The 18,792-nt window shown below is 39.9% G+C and overlaps 1 protein-coding gene across 4 annotated transcripts in view; it reads right to left on the reverse strand.

Moving 5' to 3' along the window:
• The window catches only part of CHST9 (carbohydrate sulfotransferase 9), a 272,296-nt gene that overhangs the window by 23,841 nt on the left and 229,663 nt on the right, over positions 1-18,792 (reverse strand). For 2 of the 4 annotated variants that reach the window (XM_054461218.2, XM_054461217.2), the window contains one exon: positions 11,751-11,788. The exons of the other annotated variants lie outside the window; for them this stretch is intronic. In XM_054461218.2, coding sequence (XP_054317193.1) covers positions 11,751-11,788 — 38 coding nt within the window. The remainder of the gene's footprint in view (positions 1-11,750; positions 11,789-18,792) is intronic. 4 annotated transcript variants of the gene reach the window in all.

Here is an 18,792-nt window from a genome sequence, read left to right on the forward strand (position 1 = left end):
GAAGTACCTTTCAACCCCTGATAAACTCCCAGGGACCAAGGAAACTGGTCCCCATGGCTTTTTATCACTGAGATGCTAGCTCTATAATGCCATCTCCATGGTGATTTCTACATTGAAGAAGAACATTTATTTCCTGCCACCAGTAAGAGACCACCTGAGTGTTCAGTTGCAGTATCTTCAGCTCCCCAGATGCATCAGTAGCATTGTCTTCTCTGGGCTTCTCTTATAGAACTCTTTTTTAGCAAAGTCAAGTTTCCATATTCTAGGTAGTAACTTATCAGATGGATGTTCAAAAAGATGGAAGCAAAACATTCATGTACTGCATTTCAGTTATTTTCTCTGGGGTTTTATCACCCTTCAGGTGGTTGTCTCCAAAATAACAGGTGTCATTCTGCTCTATTAATCAGGTTCCCTTACCTTTATCCAGGCACTTTTCTCTTCAGCATCTTCTTCAAGGTATTTCCAGTTGCCCACCCTGAACTGTTTCAGAATGAGGAGGACACCTGGGGGAATCTACAGGTGCATAGACCAATTTGCAAAAGAACCTGTGAGCCAACGTAGGTTGTGAGATGAATATCCCATATCCAGTTCAGCCCAGTAACTTGGGAAATGGGGGAGAGGTAGCTCTGAAGACCAGACTTAGTACATTTTTACCCCCATCCATGCTTGCAACTGTAAGGTGATCTTAAATTAGTACTTTTAACCAAGTCAACCTCAATCACTGGAATAGGATACCCAGATGAAAAACTTGGGGTCACTGAATCAATCTCTTATCTGTAAGAGATAATGACGACTACCCAACGGGGTTCTGAAAAATATGTAATGCCTGACATGTAGTGTACACTCACTGAATATGGCTTTTAACCACAACCTTTATATTTTTACCAAGAGTATCACCTTTCTGCAGCACCCTGAGAACCTCGTGCTAATCTTGTCTTAGATTGCTCATTCCTTTCCTATATTTAGACACCAAACTCCATTCATTTTCCCCTTGAAATGTTCATTCCCATGATCAAGATTTTGCTTAAACACATTTGTTTTCATGTCCAGATTATTACCTCAGCTGGAAGAATTAATAAGCAACACATTCACCCAAGAAGTATTTACTGAGCACCTACTATGTGCACTATTTTCTGGTGTTGGGGCTAGGGGGCAAACGACTCTGACAAGTCTCTGTTCTCAAGGTACTCACATTTATATGGGTGAAGATAGATAACAAACAAGGAAAAAATTGGACAGACAAAAAATTTAGGTGGTGCCAAGTATGATGCAAACACTAAAACAGTAATGCAATAGAAGATGTCAGAGGGAGAGTGGGAAGATTACGTTAAACAGATGTCCAAGGAAGATCTCTCTGAGGAGAAGCTACTAGGGCTGAGATCTTAATGACAACAAGGAACCCAAGGGCTGGAAGCAGAGCGTTTCGAACATGGCCAGTGGGTGCAAAGGCCCTCACACGTGAATGGGCCTGGCCAGGTGGAAGAACAGAGGGCAAGGCTGTTGTGGTTGCCCTGTGAGTGCGAACGGCCCAAGATGGGATGAAAGAGGCGGTCGGGACCACACCGTATAGGAATATCGGATCATGGTCAGGGCTTTGGATTTTACAGGGGTGCAGTATAAGCCATGGGGAGTTTTAGACAGGTACAGAAGTAATTTACATTTTCTTTCTTTTTTTTTGTTTTTTTTTTTGAGACGGAGTCTCGCTCTGTCACTCAGGCTGGAGTGCAGTGGTGCGATCTCGGCTCACTGCAAGCTCCGCCTCCCAGGTTCAGGCCATTCTCCTGCCTCAGCCTCCTGAGTAGCTGGGTCTACAGGCGCCCGCCACCACGCCTGGCTAATTTTTCGTGTTTTTAGTAGAGACGGGGTTTCACCATGTTAGCCAGGATGGTCTCGATTTCCTGACCTTGTGATCCGCCCGCCTCAGCCTCCCAAAGTGCTGGGATTACAGGCGTGAGCCACCGCGCCCGGCCGTGATTTACATTTTCTAAAGCGTACTCTGCCAGCCAAGTGGCAAACAGACTTGGGCCTCCTAAGAGTGGAAGCAGGAGAAAACCCGAAGGGCCTGGAGAGAGACTCGTGGCTGGTACCAGTGGAGAGGGAGCAAAAAGGAAAATACAGGATACAGTTTCAGGAAAAACTTCATACCAATTTCCTGAGGTCATTTCTGAACTCGAACATTTTCAGTGCCACCACATTGTGTTTCCTGCTGAATCAAGTCTAAATCACTTCGGTTTTTAAAGCTTTCCATGAACCTTCCCTGAATACTGTAGTTTTCACTGATGGTTGGCTGTTTCAAACTCCCATATGATCCATACTGTATAATTAATAAGCAAGCAAGGAATAACACACCCTCTGCTATTCTGTGCAGTGTTTCAGGTTTTTAGCCTTCTCTTTCAAGATAGAAAATCCCTTTAGAGTAGGAACTCGGCTGGCACTTTCTTCCGCATCCTCCATAGCACTTAGCAAAGTTCTGTACACAGGGCACATGTGGAAATTGCTTATTGATTGATTAAAAGCATATATCACTGGCATTTGTCTCTTCAGTATTTCTCTTGTATGAAGAAGGGTGATTATCTGTCAATATTCATTGCATCATTGAACCAATGTGCAATGCATTAATCATCACTGAGATAACCAGATGAGGCTTTATTGTAATCTCCTTCTATTTTGCTGAGATAATTTCACTTGCTTTAGAGTTTATGAGGCCATAAGTGGCTCCCATCTGTTGATGAACATATTTCTAAGAGTCATTTAGTCTCAAGTATGGAATACTTGAGGGGAAGTTAAATTGTAACTTTTATATTAAGTGTCATCTTAGTAACAGAACCAAAATTGGAAGCATGTGTTCAATTTTGGTTTTTCATTTTCAAAGCTTTAGGTCAGGCAAAGAATTAATTTCATTTGTTTACAAAGTAGATTATGCCTAATAAAATCTATTTTGTTTATGGTCACATTTTAATCAATCCACTGCTTTAGAAAATGAGAGAATTCTGATTGGCTAATCATTCAATATAGTAAATTACGTTATTGCACATCCACAGAACACTGGCCTAATTGCATTATCCAGTAATGATAAAAATATTCCTTTATACATTTTGAGCAAGGCCTATACCAGTGATGAAACAGGGAAGAATCTTGTTTATTCCATCCTTGTTTGATGATCGACCACAGAATATAACATAACACTTCTGTGTATAAGAATTTTTTCCACATTAAGGATAATAAAGACAAGGTAGTTTTCACTGGATCCTTACTGGTACTCTGAATTTTCACTATTTGTCTGCATTTCTTTTCCTTCCCGGAAATTTGTTTTCTGGGAAAAACAAGTGCTACTTTGTCAAATAAAGCTTAAATAAAATTGGTTTCAATTTATGCATAGTAAAAGGAATGCCTAGTGACTGTCTGTCTCTAGTGGGAGGTAGAAAACTCTCCAGGGTGACTTTATTCACTCCAGAGGTTCTGGTGAGCACCAAGGAACATTACCTCTGCAAAATGCAGACATACGCAAAAGGATACATCAAATTTAAGAGAAGTCCGTAGATAGATATTTGAGGGATCTGCCTCAGGGGATGTAGACCATATATACAACATGGATTCCCCAGAATTAGCCTGGTATTCACGATCACTGTTTCTTAAAACATAACTCTTTTATGTCACCAAGCAACTTTTATCTGAGATGATGACTACTCGAGTACTTCTTTTGCATATCGCAAGAAAATATCAAGTTTTCATTTGAGTCCTTAATTCAAGCTCTTTATCACAAGAAGAAAGAATAGCATGGATAAAATGGTTTAAAGGTAGACAAAAGAAAAAAAAACCATTGTATTTTAGAATGCATATTCAAACATATTCCAAAAAATACTGTATTTTAGAATGCATATTCAAACATGATGACAAGTGGGCTCTATGGCTCATTTTGACAATAGCTTTAACTTATGAAGTGAGTGAATGTCTTTCTACATGGAGGTGATGAGTTACTGAATACTGAACAGCTCTACTAATTGTGCTTTTGGCTATTAGAACTTGGCTACTGCCTTTCGTTGCTCTGTGTTGAGAGAAAAATCTCAAATGATGATGCTAACCATTTTGCTAATAAAATATGCTAAGCTGAAACATTTCAGTTACTCAGTTCATCTTCTGGTACAGACGATAGCAAGTAGAGAAGGATATGATTTGAAAAACTCAACAGAAAGGAGGAAAAAGATGAGAAAAAGATTGACTAGGAAATTATTCATGGAATATATTTCACCAGCCTATTGGGTGTTAGCATCTTAGGTGGTGTGGTTAATGCTAACTTACACTAAATGGTAAATTAACTTTTTTTTTTTTCATAAATGGTACATTTTCAGTACAGAGTTTCAGTATTCCATATTTTCTCACATGGGTACATACACAATGACACTGTTATTACTAACAGTAAAGAACTTGTAAGAGAGTTTTTAGAAGTAACATACTTTTCTAAGAAATACAAAGAAAACATTTTATAGTGAGTGAAAATAAAGGTTTTTACTTCAAATTCTCTTTTTATTTCCATGATATTTCTGCCTAGGCTCTGCCAAGGAAAACTGGCAGTGGGCAACGGATTATGCCAATGTATACTTTTTTCCCCTCTGAGTTTTTAATCTCTTTTCAGGTGACAAATGGTTTTCTCTTAGACCAGATTCACTTTATTCTTCACTTATTTAATTAAAAAAGTAATTTACTGCTCAACAGGGACCCCGGAGTATGGGTGTGCTCATCTTCATTGTTAAAACACTTTGAAAAAAGACATACCACATCATAAAAATCTGTATTCCAGGGTCTCACAACAGACTGCCTCAGTATTGGTGTCAGAATTGGGGTGTTAATTAGAGTGGTCATAAGTGAGGTCACTTAATTAATAGAACAACTTCCAGAAGAGGTGGGAGTGTAGTATAATGGTGGAGAGAAAGGAATTCAGAATGAGCTACACCTGGATTCGCATTTGAGGGCTGCCACTCATCAGCTGAGTGCCATTAAAGAAAGATATTTAAAGCATCCCAGTATAGTGGCTGTCGCTCACACTGTAGATAGCGTTGGATTGCCTTATTTAATCCTGGCGTGACCACTTATGCATGCATGATTTTTAGACAAACTAATTAACCTCACTAAGTTGAATCTTTTGATTTATTCCTACTTTGCAGGGTCACTGTTGTGAGGTTTAAGAGAGATAATTTAATGTAAAATTTAGCATAATGCCTACACACAAAAAGCTTGTCGAGCATTTAATAATAATACCAACCATTGTTATTACTAATATCGTGCTAAGTGTGGCAGGAGCTGAAAAATTACTAAACCTGATTTCAAGCCTGAGTTTCCACCTGTATAAAGTGGAAATTAAAATCCTGGTCCTTACAGGGTTGTTGTAACAAAACATGAGATATGGAGCACTGAGTGATTAGCACAATTATTGATGGCAATTATTCAGAAGCATTGAGTGCTTGAGTGAGAGCTGTCTGTATATTTGTGAATAGTTCTCACAGTGTTTATTCCAACCACTATTTTCTTCTTGGTGGTCATGCTTTTAAAACATCTGAGGGCCATATTCTCAGTTTTGCTTTGTCTTGTCAATCTAGATACCTTTCCACAGGTACCCTTCATATTTTAACTTTCTTGGCTTCCAATTAAAGAGGCAAAGCCCAGCACTTTGACATTTACACTGAAGTATTTTCTAGGTGGAAGCCATCTGACCTTTAAAAAAGACATCTTTTATAAGTTCTTCTTTGTTAACCACCATTAGTGTCACCACTTTTCGATCCTTTCAGTCCTTCTTTCAGGATTTTGAAAAAGACTCGTAAATTGGATAGCTTTTCTAAAAGTGCAACTCTCTCAATTTTGAAGGTAATCTTAAAAGGGAATTAGGGACATGTGGGATCTTTACTGGCTCCATTAGTGCCAAAGTTGCAAAGAGAAACTATCTTTAAGTCAAAATTGTCTCCTTGAGTGCGTGGCCATTTTGATAAGAATAGTGCAAGGTAATGCAATCCCACTTTAAATTTAGAAGTTCCAAAATTCACACTACACTGAAAAGTCATCAGTGAGTGGCATTGCCATGCTTACATTAGGGGAAAGAATCAGGTACTCAAGTCTTGAACCGGGCAAACTATTTAATGTTCTGCAGGCAATATGGATATGGACATACAGGTAAAAAGAAGATCTGGATCTCCCTGCCCTTCAATTCTTTCATTTCCTGACTGTGTGACCATTATTCATAATGACCATGTGCAGTCTTGGCTTGTTCCTTCTGTTTTTGGTTTAGAATCCTTACCTGGGAGGGGAAGGAATGATACCATGTTCCTGCCTTATAAGAATCAATGACACGGCAGGTTTGAACATTCTGGTGTATAGGGAGTAGACTGTCTAAATTTAGCAGCCCCTCTAGCTACTAGAATAAGAATTCAGTGATCTGAGGAATTTACATTCTGCCAGCAGTTGATCGAGTTCTTATGATATGCAAGGCCCAACGCTGGACATGGAAATGAACCAAACACAATCTCTTCCCTTTAGGGCAATACTAGGTAGTCTCAAAAATCATGTTGGGATATAAATGATTAGAATATAGGGTAGAAAATATCTATAGCAAAAGGGCAGAGAAAATAAAATGGGGTCATGGAAGAGAGTGAGATTATTCTTGGCTATGTGATAAAGGAAAGCTTCATGGGGAAGGTAGTATTTGAGTTAAGTCTTATATGAGTAAATTTTGTACATGAAGAGAAGGGGATTAGTGTGTTGATGAAATAGTTTTATAAAGAACCAACAGTTTTATATAAAGGAGTAGAATGGGAAATAAGTCTAGGAAGGTGGGGAGAATCCTCTCCAAAGGAGTACAAGATCCCAAGGCTTTGTATTTCATACTCCAAGGTTAGAAACGTATTGTATGGCCTTCCATCAGAATCACATATTGAGTTTTTGAAATTGCAAATGTCTGAGCAGGATCATTCCCAACATTTGTGGGGCCTAGAGCAAGAGCATGAATGGAGGTCCACATGCTATATGTCGAACTATTCCAAAGTGTTAAAGGAAGCTGCACCCAAGACCTGGTCCTTATTCCCATCCAAGGGACTGCTTTGGGACTAGGAGGCTTAAGGAGCCCTGCTGTCCCTCAAGGCCATCCTGAACTAGAGGCCTGATTCATTGCTTGGAACTTCACGGGGGGGAACAGGATGGACCCTGACTTAGCCTGGGGACTCGTGGGCAGGGCCTGCATCTGCCCCCATCAAGGATGGAAATGACTCAGTCCAGGTCTCTGGTTACAGGTTCTCCTACCTCGTACTTTACTTTTCTGATTCCAGATTACCAGGAGGTCCTAAGCACCAGCTGAAACTATACTCACCCACTCCACACCCCCTCCCCAAGCAGAGGGGAGGGTAGAAGTACAGTTACCTGGGGAACATAGTCTGCCTACATATCCTCCCACTTCAGGGGCTACTGGGTGGCTATCCAGAAACTAAAGCATCCCTTCTTTCTTTGATTTCACAGGGCCCACACAGCCCGACCTCTCTCAATAAGGGAATTTCACTCTTTTATTGGTCTATCCCATTTGCCCAGATGACCCAGTTCAGCTGCTATGTTCCTTTCCATATTTTGTATGCTCTCAATTGGTCATGAAACTTTAAAACATGAGGCGGAGAAAAAAAATCTGTCTTTGCATGACTGTGTTTGTGATGCTTGGAGACTCCTAAAGCCTGTGACCTTTCTTGGTCTGGTCTGAGGGTTGTGCTGTGTCTTAACCCAAGTCTAGAGCTACTGACCCAGAATGTCTTGGGGTTGGGATTGGAGATGGGGTCTCAGGATCTGTGTTAACAAGTTTCAGGGGTGACTATAATGCCCAGTTAGGGTTAAAATCACTGTTAACAATGGGGGAGGTATTTCTACTTAGTTTTTATTTCTCAGCAAGATGATATTTTAAAAAGCAAACTGCAGCAGAATGGAAGATGAATAGAAAGGTGGTGAGGCTAACAGGAGAGCCTTAGGAAATCACCGAGCAAATGAGACGAGGGCCTGGATGAAGCAGGGGTTATGGGTGGAGGTGAGAAGCTGGTTGGGAGAGGTCAACAGGAGATCCCATCAGAAGTGCCCAGTGCTCAGAGGGAGTGATGGAGTCGAGGATGACTCTGAGGTTTCCAGCTTGTTATGGGTCAAATTATGCCCCCCAACAGATATGTTGAAGTCCTAACTCCTAGTACCTAAGAATACAACCTTATTTGATAATAGGGCCTTTGCAACTGCAATTAAGTTAAGAGAAGGTCATTGAGGGAAAGCCCTAAGCCAAGATGGCTGGGATCCTTATAAGAAGGGGAGGGACGCAAAGGGAGGGCAGCCACATGTCCACAGGGGCTGAGCGTGGAGTGATGCGGCTGTAAGCCAAGGAATGTCAAGGATTGCTGGCAAGCACTGGAAGCTAAAAAGAGCAAGGAAGGATCCTTCCCTACAGGTTTCAGAGAGAGCATGGCCCTGCTGACCCCGTATTTTGTATGTAAGACAATACATTTCTGTTGTTTTAAGGCACCTGTTCGTGGTATTTTGTTATGGCAGCCCTAGGGACTGAATACAGAGCTGTAATGGCCTGCACTGGTGTTGCCTCTCTCTGCACTGGGTCATCAGTGAGGGCAAGCGTTTCTCATAGATAGCACCTGTCTATGAATGTTCTCCACAGCATAGACATCCTCTGCACCAGAAACAGAGCCCCATATTCGGTGTTCCTCTTTGTTATCTAGCTGCACAAACACAAGGTATTAATTCACTAAGGCTTTCAATTATCTGCTATATAAAAAGGCATAAACATAAAAGGTTTCAATTGTCTGTTATATAATAAGGCAGTTTCCAAAAATTAAATTAGGATTTTTACATTTAGTTTTCCCATTCTCATGGTGACCATATTTTAATTTGATTTTGAAAGCATTTTTGGTAATATTTTAAAGTATTATCTTTCATCTAGTATCATAAAAATTATTTAGAAAACCTATGGAAGATTTCATCTCTACAAGTAACATTTTTCAGATAGGAAATGATTGCAGCATTGAACTGCCAAAGAGACAGCTGAAAAAAAAAATAGGTCATGCATTCATCCCATTCTAGAACAGAGGCTGCCAAGCAGTTCACTGCTCATTTTTGTCCTGTTCTCGTAAACAAGCTGCGTTAACAAGTTACTTTTAAAAAGCATACTAATTTCCCCAGTGAATTGCACAGGAAAGAATCCAGCCTTCCCTCCAGAGGACTCAAATAGTTGTTTGTTCTCAGAGCTCAGGTGTGGTAAAATAGCTGTGGGCTAAAAGCACAGGCTGGATATTGGCCAGCAGGCTAAAGCTTCCCCTCCACTCCTGATTTCTCACGTTGGTGCACAACTCATAGCCTGCCTGATGTGGGGGGAAAAAAAGACTCGATTTTCAATTTCAATTTAATTACACAATCTATAGTGCCTAGTGGGAAGGATTTAGGGGCAAGATTAATGCTCAGCGGCGCTCCATTTTGCCTTTTTTTCTGATAAAAAATACTGTATTGATTATCTAAAGTGGGTTTTCAAAAATGTTTTTCAAGAGCCAAATTATTTTGGTGGCATAGTGATTTGAAAAAGAAGGGGACTTTATTTCTTGACTTTCTGCCAGAGTTTATATAAATTAGAGGTATAAGATACCTTTTTGAATTGTATTGCCAGTGTATCATTCTTGAAAGTGGGGAGCACTTCTTTACTTGGGAGAAGAATGAATGGAAATTTCACTGTAGGACTAGAAATATAAGCAATGATTGAACGAGACGACGATCTGTTCTGAGAATGACTGTATAATTAAAATATTAAGACCTTTCCCTCTTCAGTTAAAACCTAAAGAATTTCACTCTCTTATTGAGACTGAAAACCATTATAATTTTATATGGCATCAGATCAATATTTAAGATTATGAGTAAATATTTGGCATTCTATTTTGGTGTCTACTTGTTAGTTTTGCTAAATGTAAAAAGAAGCAAAAATAGGAAATGAAAATCTACCCATGAGAAGTGACCTTAGTACATTTTTTGACCAATTGCTTTAGGTTGTTAAGTTAATAAGGGAAACAGGTAGGTTGTTACATTTATAAGGAAAACAGGCCTCTTTATAAGGAAAAGTATTCCTATGTGATTTAAATAAATAAAAATAGCAGCAGTAAACTTTACTGGCTAACCATTGCTGAGCCTCACCAAACCACTTGAGTACATACAAATAATTTTAAATGAAGTAATAAAGAAACTAAGGGCTGGTGTGGTGGCTCATGGCTGTAATCTCAGCACTTTGGGAGGCTGAGGCAGGTGGATCACGAGGTCAAGAGATCAAGACCATCCTGGCCAACAGGGTGAAACCTGGTCTCTACTAAAAATACAAAAGTTAGTTGGGCATGGTGGCGCACGCCTGTAGTCTCAGCTACTTGGGAGGCTGAGGCAGGAGAATCACTTGAACCTGGGAGGTGGAGGTTGCAGTGAGCCAAGATTGCATCACTGCACTCCAGCCTGGTGACAGAGTGAGACTCCATCTAAAAAAAAAGAAAGAAACTAACTTTAAAAGGCAAACGAACTATTTGAAATGGACAGTTGATTTTGATATTTCACAATGATGGCATTTTCAAGTATTAAGAGAGTTGCTACTACAAGTCAACATGTACAATAGTATTTAAAAACAAAATGGCACCTGATTAAATTTTGGCTACTGAATTTGAAAAATAGTATATTAGCCAAATGGGCTGACTATTTTGAAAGCTTAATGAGTTACAGGGCATCTGGCACAGATTGGGTAAAACTAGAACTTTATTGGGATGGACTGACAATAGGAACTAGAATTGGAATTTCTTTTGGAGTGCACTTAGAAAGTTGAAAAATGCACCTTTGACTGGTATAAATGTAGATTTACCACCCTTCTCTTTGGTAAGGGTAAGTTGTAATTTATGCCGTTGAAAGGAAAAAAGAAAGAAGATATGGAAATGTGTGCCTATGGGTGAAACCCAAGCATATTTTCCACAGGTCAATGTCTGCATTCTCTGAGTCTAGTGGTACAGGCAGGGTTTGGAGAAACTGTAGCTAAGCTGGCCTGGGGAAAAATTAGGTGGGTGGGGCAAGATATGCTTTTGGGGAAGGCCTCTCTTGGTTTGTTTGTGTGGCTGCAGGTCTCAAGCTCCTAAAACAGTTCTATAGAAGGACATCATCTACCTAGAAATACAAAAATAGATCAGTAAGAAGATGGGATAAGAAAACCGTGACGCAGACAGGAAGATGCTGGCCAACTGTGAGAAGAAACAAAGACCAGAATGGAAGATCAACTTGTGGTATATAGGGTCCAGTTCTTAGCTGTTTGGGAGGCAGTGACTTTTAGCTGATTGAACGAAAAGCTGAGAAAATCACGGAGAGTCACCTTAGTTAAGGGAAAAGTAGATGGAAGTATCTATTTGCTGCCATGATAGTATCAATGCAGTGGTCACAATAAGGTCACAGAGATACTTGCAAGTTAGAACTGGCAGAGTCTCATTAGCCTACTGTTTCCCGTTTGGATAGGATGTGGTAGGGAAGGACTTGGCTTGGGAGAAGACAAAGACAGTGCGTGGTCATCTACATATGACCAAATATGTTTTTTTTCCCCAGAACCAATAACATATATATTGCTCATAACTAACAGCTAACATTACCCCCTGCTCTTTTTACATTTACACATGTTTAATCATTAACATTGAAACAAAATTCTATATTAGAGTTTATGAGAAATGAGAGAATACCTGGTTGGTGATATGTTCCTGGATTTTTTCTGTACTCACTGAAAGAGAAAGCAAAAAGAATTTTTACATTAAAGCATGAAAATGAATAAAATGCGGTACTGATCCTGCTCTGTTTACAGTAAACACTTCCAAAGCTGTCATGGACTCTCTGAGCAAGGATTTCTATCACAATGCGGACGTTTACAACCACTTCAATAACTGGGGAAAAAAGGTCAAAACCTAAATAAACTGTGTTAGGCAAAGATAACAGAAAATAGAGTGGAAATCCAATAAGGGTGATACCAGCAGAATGTATTAAACTTTTCACAGATAAATGATGAAGGGATGAAAAGGACCGAAGAAAAATTTGAACAACAGCCAGTCAAAACAAAGTTTTCCAAACAATGACAACCTATTGAAGTATAAAACTAATACTGAGCTCAGGGAACCCTGAGAACTGGACAAGGAGATTTGAGGTGGCAGATGGCAGAAGCGCTACTTTAAAAACCTTTCTTACGTGGGGAGTGATAAGGGCAATATTATACTTTGTTGTTACGGTATTGCCAGAGATTGAAGTACAAACCAACAGTTCTATAAATTGTATCTTGATCAGGATGAAAAACATGCAGAGTCATGTATGACAGGCAACCAAGGGACATGAAAAATAAGGATTCTAATACAATATATTTCTCAGTCATTGTGAAAATAGCCTGAAAGTGATCAACGTTATGTATGTCTTAAATAGAGGAAAATAAAATCCTTAGTAGTAATAAATAAAAAACAAACCATGGGAAAAGAAAAGAAAGAAGACATTTAGTGGCATCACAGTTATTATGTGTTTGTGAGCACCTCAGTGTGTTACAAACATTTTATTAAATGTGTCCCTTTTAAAAAAACAAACTTTAATTTTAACTGAAGTAACTGTTGAGTCACATGTAGTTGTAAGAAATAATGCAGAGAGATTTCTTGTACTTTTTACCCAGTTCCCCTAATGGTAACATCTTGAAAAGCTATAGTGCAATATTATAACCAAGGTGTTAATATTGATACAAAGAGTATTTTCCTTACCACAAGTATCTCCCCTTTTGTCCACTACACTACATCACTTCCCCTCCACCTCCATGCTTTCCTTAAACCCTGGCAACCACTCGTCTGTTTTCCATTTCTGTCATTTTGTCATTTCAAGAATGTTATACAAATGAATCATAAAGCATAGAGCCTTTAAGGATTGGATTTTTTCACTCGGCATACTTCTCTGGAGGTTCTTCCAGGTTGCTGTGTGTGTCAATGTGGTTGGTTTCTTTTTATTTTTGGTGTATTCTATGGTATGGATGTGCCAAAGTTTGTTTAGCCATTTACTCACCGAAGGATATCTTGGTAGTTTGTAAGTTTTGACTATCATGAATAAAGCTGCTATAAACATTTGTGTACAGGTTATTATGGGAACATAAATCTTCATTTCTCTGGAATAAATGACCACAAGTGACATTGCTGGGTTATATAATAGCTGTAGGCTTAGTTGTTTGAGAAACTGCCAAACTATTTTCAAAAAAAAGATGTCCCAAGTGAAACTTACTGGTCAATTAGTCAACCAATAATAAGTATACTTAAAAATTTTGTTAAGTATTCAGTACCAAGCTAGATGTCATATGAGATACTGTAGAAGCGCAAGGCGTATAGGGGAAATTGAATGGTGATGTTCAGAGTGGGCTATTTGATGGTGTCATTGTTAGGAAATGCCTGATGCCTGGAGCCAGTCTCAGACTCGCCAGATAATAAGAATCAATTTTCTTCATTTTTTTAAGGGCAATCTCAATCAGATACTCTTGATATGTTTTAGATTCCTTTTGTCAGTTTATATGCAGAGTGTTTAAAGAAGAGACAGCATGGCTTGTGGGAAAAGCTTGGCCTTTTAAATTACAGATCACTGGTGTTTAAATGTGGGCTCCCCAAAGAAGTGACATTTGAGTCAAAACCTGAAAGATGATAAAGGAGTTAACTTGACGAAGAAGAGAGGGGAGAACATTCAGGTAGAAGGAAGAACATGACAAGGGCCATGTGATAGGAGGGAGCACAGTGGATCCAAGGATAGAAAGGAGGCCAGCATGGCAGGTGTGGAGAGGTGAGCAGGGCATAGTGTGAGAGAGGCTACACAGATAGGCAGGAATCCCCGCAAAGAAGTCAGGTAGACCATTTTTGGGAAATTTAAGATCCTCTCAAGAGCAGTGGGAAACTGGCCATTAAGGGGATTCAGGCCAGTGCACAGGTAGTGACATCAGAATAGCATGCACGGCCTGTGTCCTGAATGGTATTGCCTAGGTTTTCAAGGTTTTAGGTCTTACGCTTAAGTCTTTAATCCATCTTGAGTTAATTTTTGTATAAGGTGTAAGGAAGGGGTCCAGTTTCTGTTTTCTGCATATGGCTAGCCAGTTTTCCCAACAGCATTTATTAAATAGGAAATCCTTTCCCCATTGCTTGCTTTTGTCAGGTTTGTCAAAGATCAGATGTGTGGTGTTATTTCTAAGGCCTCTGTTCTGTTCCGTTGGTCTATATATCTGTTTTGGTACCAGTACCATCCTGTTTTGGTTACTGTAGCCTTGTAGTACAGTTTGAAGTCAGGTGGTGTGATGCCTCCAGCTTTGTTCTTTTTGCTTAGGGTTGTCTTGGCTATACGGGCTCTTTTTTGGTTCCATATGAAATTTAAAGTAGTTTTTTTCTAATTCTGTGAAGAAAGTCATTGGTAGCTTGATGGGGATAGCATTGAATCTATAAATTACTTTGGGCAATATGGCCATTTTCACGATATTGATTCTTCCTATCCATGGACATGGAATGTTTTTCCATTTGTTTGTGTCCTCTTGTATTTCCTTGAGCAGTGGTTTGTAGTTCTCCTTGAAGAGGTCCTTCACATCCCTTGTAAGTTGTATGCCTAGGTATTTTATTCTCTTTGTAGCTGTTGTGAATGGGAGTTCACTCATGATTTGGCTCTCTGTTTGTCTATTATTGGTGTATAGGGATGCTTGTGAATTCATGACTAAAACACCAAAAGCAAGGGCAAAAAAAGCCAAAATTGACAAATGGGATCTAATTAAACTAAAGAGCTTCTGCACAGCAAAAGAAACTATCATCAGAGTGAACAGGACAGGCAACCTACAGAATAGGAGAAAATGTTTGCAATCTATCCATTTGACAAAGGGCTAATGTCTAGAATCTACAAAGAACTTAAGTAAATTTATAAGGAAAAAACAAACCCCATCAAAAAGTGGGCGAAGGATATGAACAGACACTTCTTGAAGATGTTTATGCAGCCAACAAATATATGAAAAAAGCTCATCATCACTGGTCCTTAGAGAAATGCAAATGAAAACCACAATGAGATACCATCTGACACCAGTTAGAATAGCGAGCATTAAAAAGTCAGGAACAACAGGTGCTGGAGATGATGTGGAGAAATAGGAATCCTTTTACACTGTTGGTGGGAGTGTAAATTAGTTCAACCATTGTGGGAGACAATGTGGCGACTCCTCAAGGACCTAGAACCAGAAATACCATTTAAGCCAGCAATCCCATTGCTGGATATATACCCAAAGGATTATAAATTATTCTACTATAAAGACACATGCGAACATATGTTTATTGCAGCACTGTTTACAATAGCAAAGACTTGGAACCAACCTAAATGCCCACCAATGATAGACTGGATAAATAAAATGTGGCACATATACACCATGGAATACTATGCAGTCATAAAAAAGGATGAGTTCATGTCCTTTGCAGGGACATGGATGAAGCTGGAAACCATCATTCTCAGCAAACTAACACAGGAACAGAAAACCAAACACCACATGTTCTCACTCATAAGTGGGAGCTGAACAATGAGAACACATGGGCACAGGGAGGGGAACATCACACACCGAGGCCTGTCAAGGAGTGGGGGACCAGGGGAGTGATAGCATTAGGAGAAATATCTAATGTAGATGATGGGTTGATGGGTGCAGCAAACCACCATGGCACATTATACCTATGTAACAGACCTGTGTGTTCTGTACGTGTATCCCAGAACTTAAAGTTAGAAAAAAAAAAAGGAATATCATACACAGATTTGCATTTTTAAAATACCACTCAACTCTGGTTGGCAACTGAAATACCGACTCCTCAGGGTGTCAGGGGTGGCAGCAGCACTACAAAACCTTAGTTTTGTTTCCTTTGGGACTAAGGGAAATCTGCAGAAATTGAAGAGACAAATAAGAGCCAAACAATAAAATATTCACACCCTAATAATGCAGCAGCCTACTGAACTCTAGAAAATGGACTAAAGGACAGCATGGTATCTAATAGCAGCTCTGACAATTACTAGGTGTTTGAACTGGGGCTAGTTACTTTAATGCTCTGGCTTGTTTGCCTATCTATAACAAAGGGTTAACAATATCCACCCCTTCCCAAATTTGTGAGGATTGAATGAAATAAGAATGAATTTTTCAGGTAAAGGATAAGGGAGGGGCACTCCAGGTATTTGGGGCAGGACAAGTAAAGAAATCTAAGAGGCAGGTAAGTGTAGGGTGTGTGTGGGTGAATCGTGAGAAGTTCTGAGTGGCTTATATAATACACGCATACACTTTAGCAGGTATGGGGATGGAATGTGGGAAGAAGGAAGGGGCCCAGCCTTTGGAGGTTGTGACTTGGGGTGATATTGGAGGCTTTGCAGGCAGAAGGATGCCAGCAAAGGTCTTTCAGATGAGGATGAGGTGGCCAAAGCAGTTCTTGAGAAAGATGAGTTGAGTGGTGGTGTGGAGATGGGTTGAAGGCGTAGTAGAGGTGGGTGGTGAAGACAGCAATGAGCATGTGCTGTGTCCAGGCAGGAGGGGTGAGGACTTGAGCCCAGGCAGTGAGAATGGGAAGGGAGGGACGCCAGGAGCAGGTGGTATTTCTGAGGTAGGTTCTGGAGATTGATTGAATGTGGGAAATACAGGAGCAGGAAGCAAGGACAACCCTCAGGTTTTTATTAGGGAATCTGGCAGATGATAGCATTATTAAACATACAATGAGAATACAGCAAGACCTCATCTCTACTTTTTTTTTTTAATTAGCTGGATGTGGTTGCATGTGCCTGTAGTCCTAGCTACTCAAGAGACTGAGGTAGGAGGATTGCTTGAGCCCTTGAGTTCAAGGCTAGTCCTAGAAACATAGCAAGACCCTGTCTAAAAACAAACAAACAAACAAACAAAAAGATACAATGGGAGAAGAAAAAAAAATGAAGAGCAAGTTAGTAAGTGAGGCTTGTGCCTGTAATAAAGAGGAAGTTACCTGTAGGTTACAGAAGCTGACATGACAATTATGGCAGATCAAATAATGGCCCCCAACATGTCCACATCCTAATCAGCCTGTGAATACAGGACCTTTCATGACAAAGGGACTTTGCAGATGTGATTCAGTTAAGGATCTGTGGATGGGAAGCTTATCTGGACACATCCAGTGTAATCATAAGAGTCCTTATAATAAAGGGGCAGGAGAGTTTACAGCAGAGAGAAGGCAAGGTGGCAGTAGCAGCAGGGGTCGGAGTGATGCCATTGCTGAAGTGGGCTGTGAGCCAAGGACTGTGGGCAATCTCTGGAAACTGGAAAAGGGAAGGACATAGATGACTCCTAGAGCCCTGCAAAGGAACGCAGCCTTGCTGATATCCTGATTTTAGTCTGATGAGGCCCATCTGAACTCTGACCTTTAGAATTGTAAGATGCGCAAATTTGTGTTGTTTTAAGCCACAAAGTTTTTGGTGATTTCTTACAGCAGCAAAAGGAAATGAATTCAAACAAGTTCTTACGCTTTTTCTCAGCTGTTCCTCAAGGGACAAGGAGGAAAGCACACTGCTGCTGAGTAACTGCTGTGTCTTGGGCCTAGGCAACATACCTCACAGACATTATGTCCTTGGAACTACCCTGAAAAGTAGAGATTATTCCTCCTATTTTTTTAAAGATGATGTGACCAGGGCTCAAATATATGCAGAAACTTGTCCAAATTTTCATGGTCTATGGGTGAAAGGACAGCCAGCATTCTAAGGAACAACATAGCTACTCTTAAGACATGGAAAAGCAAACTTTCATTACATAAAAAAGACTATGAACATGCAGGTTTTTAGCAGCACAATTCACAATTGCAAAAATGTAGAACCAACCTAAATGCCCATCAAGCAATAAGTGGATAAAGAAAATGTGGTGTACATACACCGTGGAATACTACTCAGCCATAAAATGGAATGGAACAATGGCATTTGCAACAACTTGGATGGAGCTAGAGGCCATTATCCTAAGTGAAGTAAGTCAGGAACGGAAAACCAAATATCACATGTTCTCATTTATAAGTGGGAGCTAAGCTATGAGGATGCAAAGGTGTAGGAATGATGTAATGGACTTGAGGGACTCAGGGGGAAGAGTTGAGGGAGGGTGAGGGATAAAAGACTACATATGGGGTACCGTGTACACTGCTTAGGTGATGAGTCCACCAAAATCTCAGAATCACCACTGAAGAACTTATCCATGTAACCAAGAACCACTTGTTCTGCAAAAATTGTTGAAAGAAATTTTTTTTTAAAGCTGACTTTCAGGATAAAACTAGTCTTTTTTGTCTCATATTTGGGTCTTGTCCCTCCAGCTTTTGGTTAGAGGATTAGAAAGGGGAAAAAGTAAAAACATTTGACAAAGTTGTCTGACTGGCAGATTAAGTGGAGAGTTATCCCAGATTTCTTAAATTTTAATCTCATTGTGTCTTCACAAAACAAAGCAGAATGAACTGCAGAGGGAGGCTGTGGACATTGTTGGCTCATCTTATGATGAAGGTGGTGTTGAGACACTTCTGTGCATTCATGAGCTTCAGGAATAAAATTTGTAGAAACAGCCCCAACCCACCATCATCAACCTGGGTGGGGAAGGACCTATTTCTCTAAGATTTATAATTCCAGGACAACTGCCTCAAATTCTCCAAACTTTGCAGTGAGACTCATTAATTCTTCTCATTGTAAGTTGTTTGATTAATCACTCCAAACTGATTAAAATTCTAGGGAAAGTTTTTT

The sequence above is a fragment of the Pongo pygmaeus genome, chromosome 17 (genome assembly GCF_028885625.2).
Source record: "Pongo pygmaeus isolate AG05252 chromosome 17, NHGRI_mPonPyg2-v2.0_pri, whole genome shotgun sequence".
NCBI classification, from domain to species: domain Eukaryota; kingdom Metazoa; phylum Chordata; class Mammalia; order Primates; family Hominidae; genus Pongo; species Pongo pygmaeus.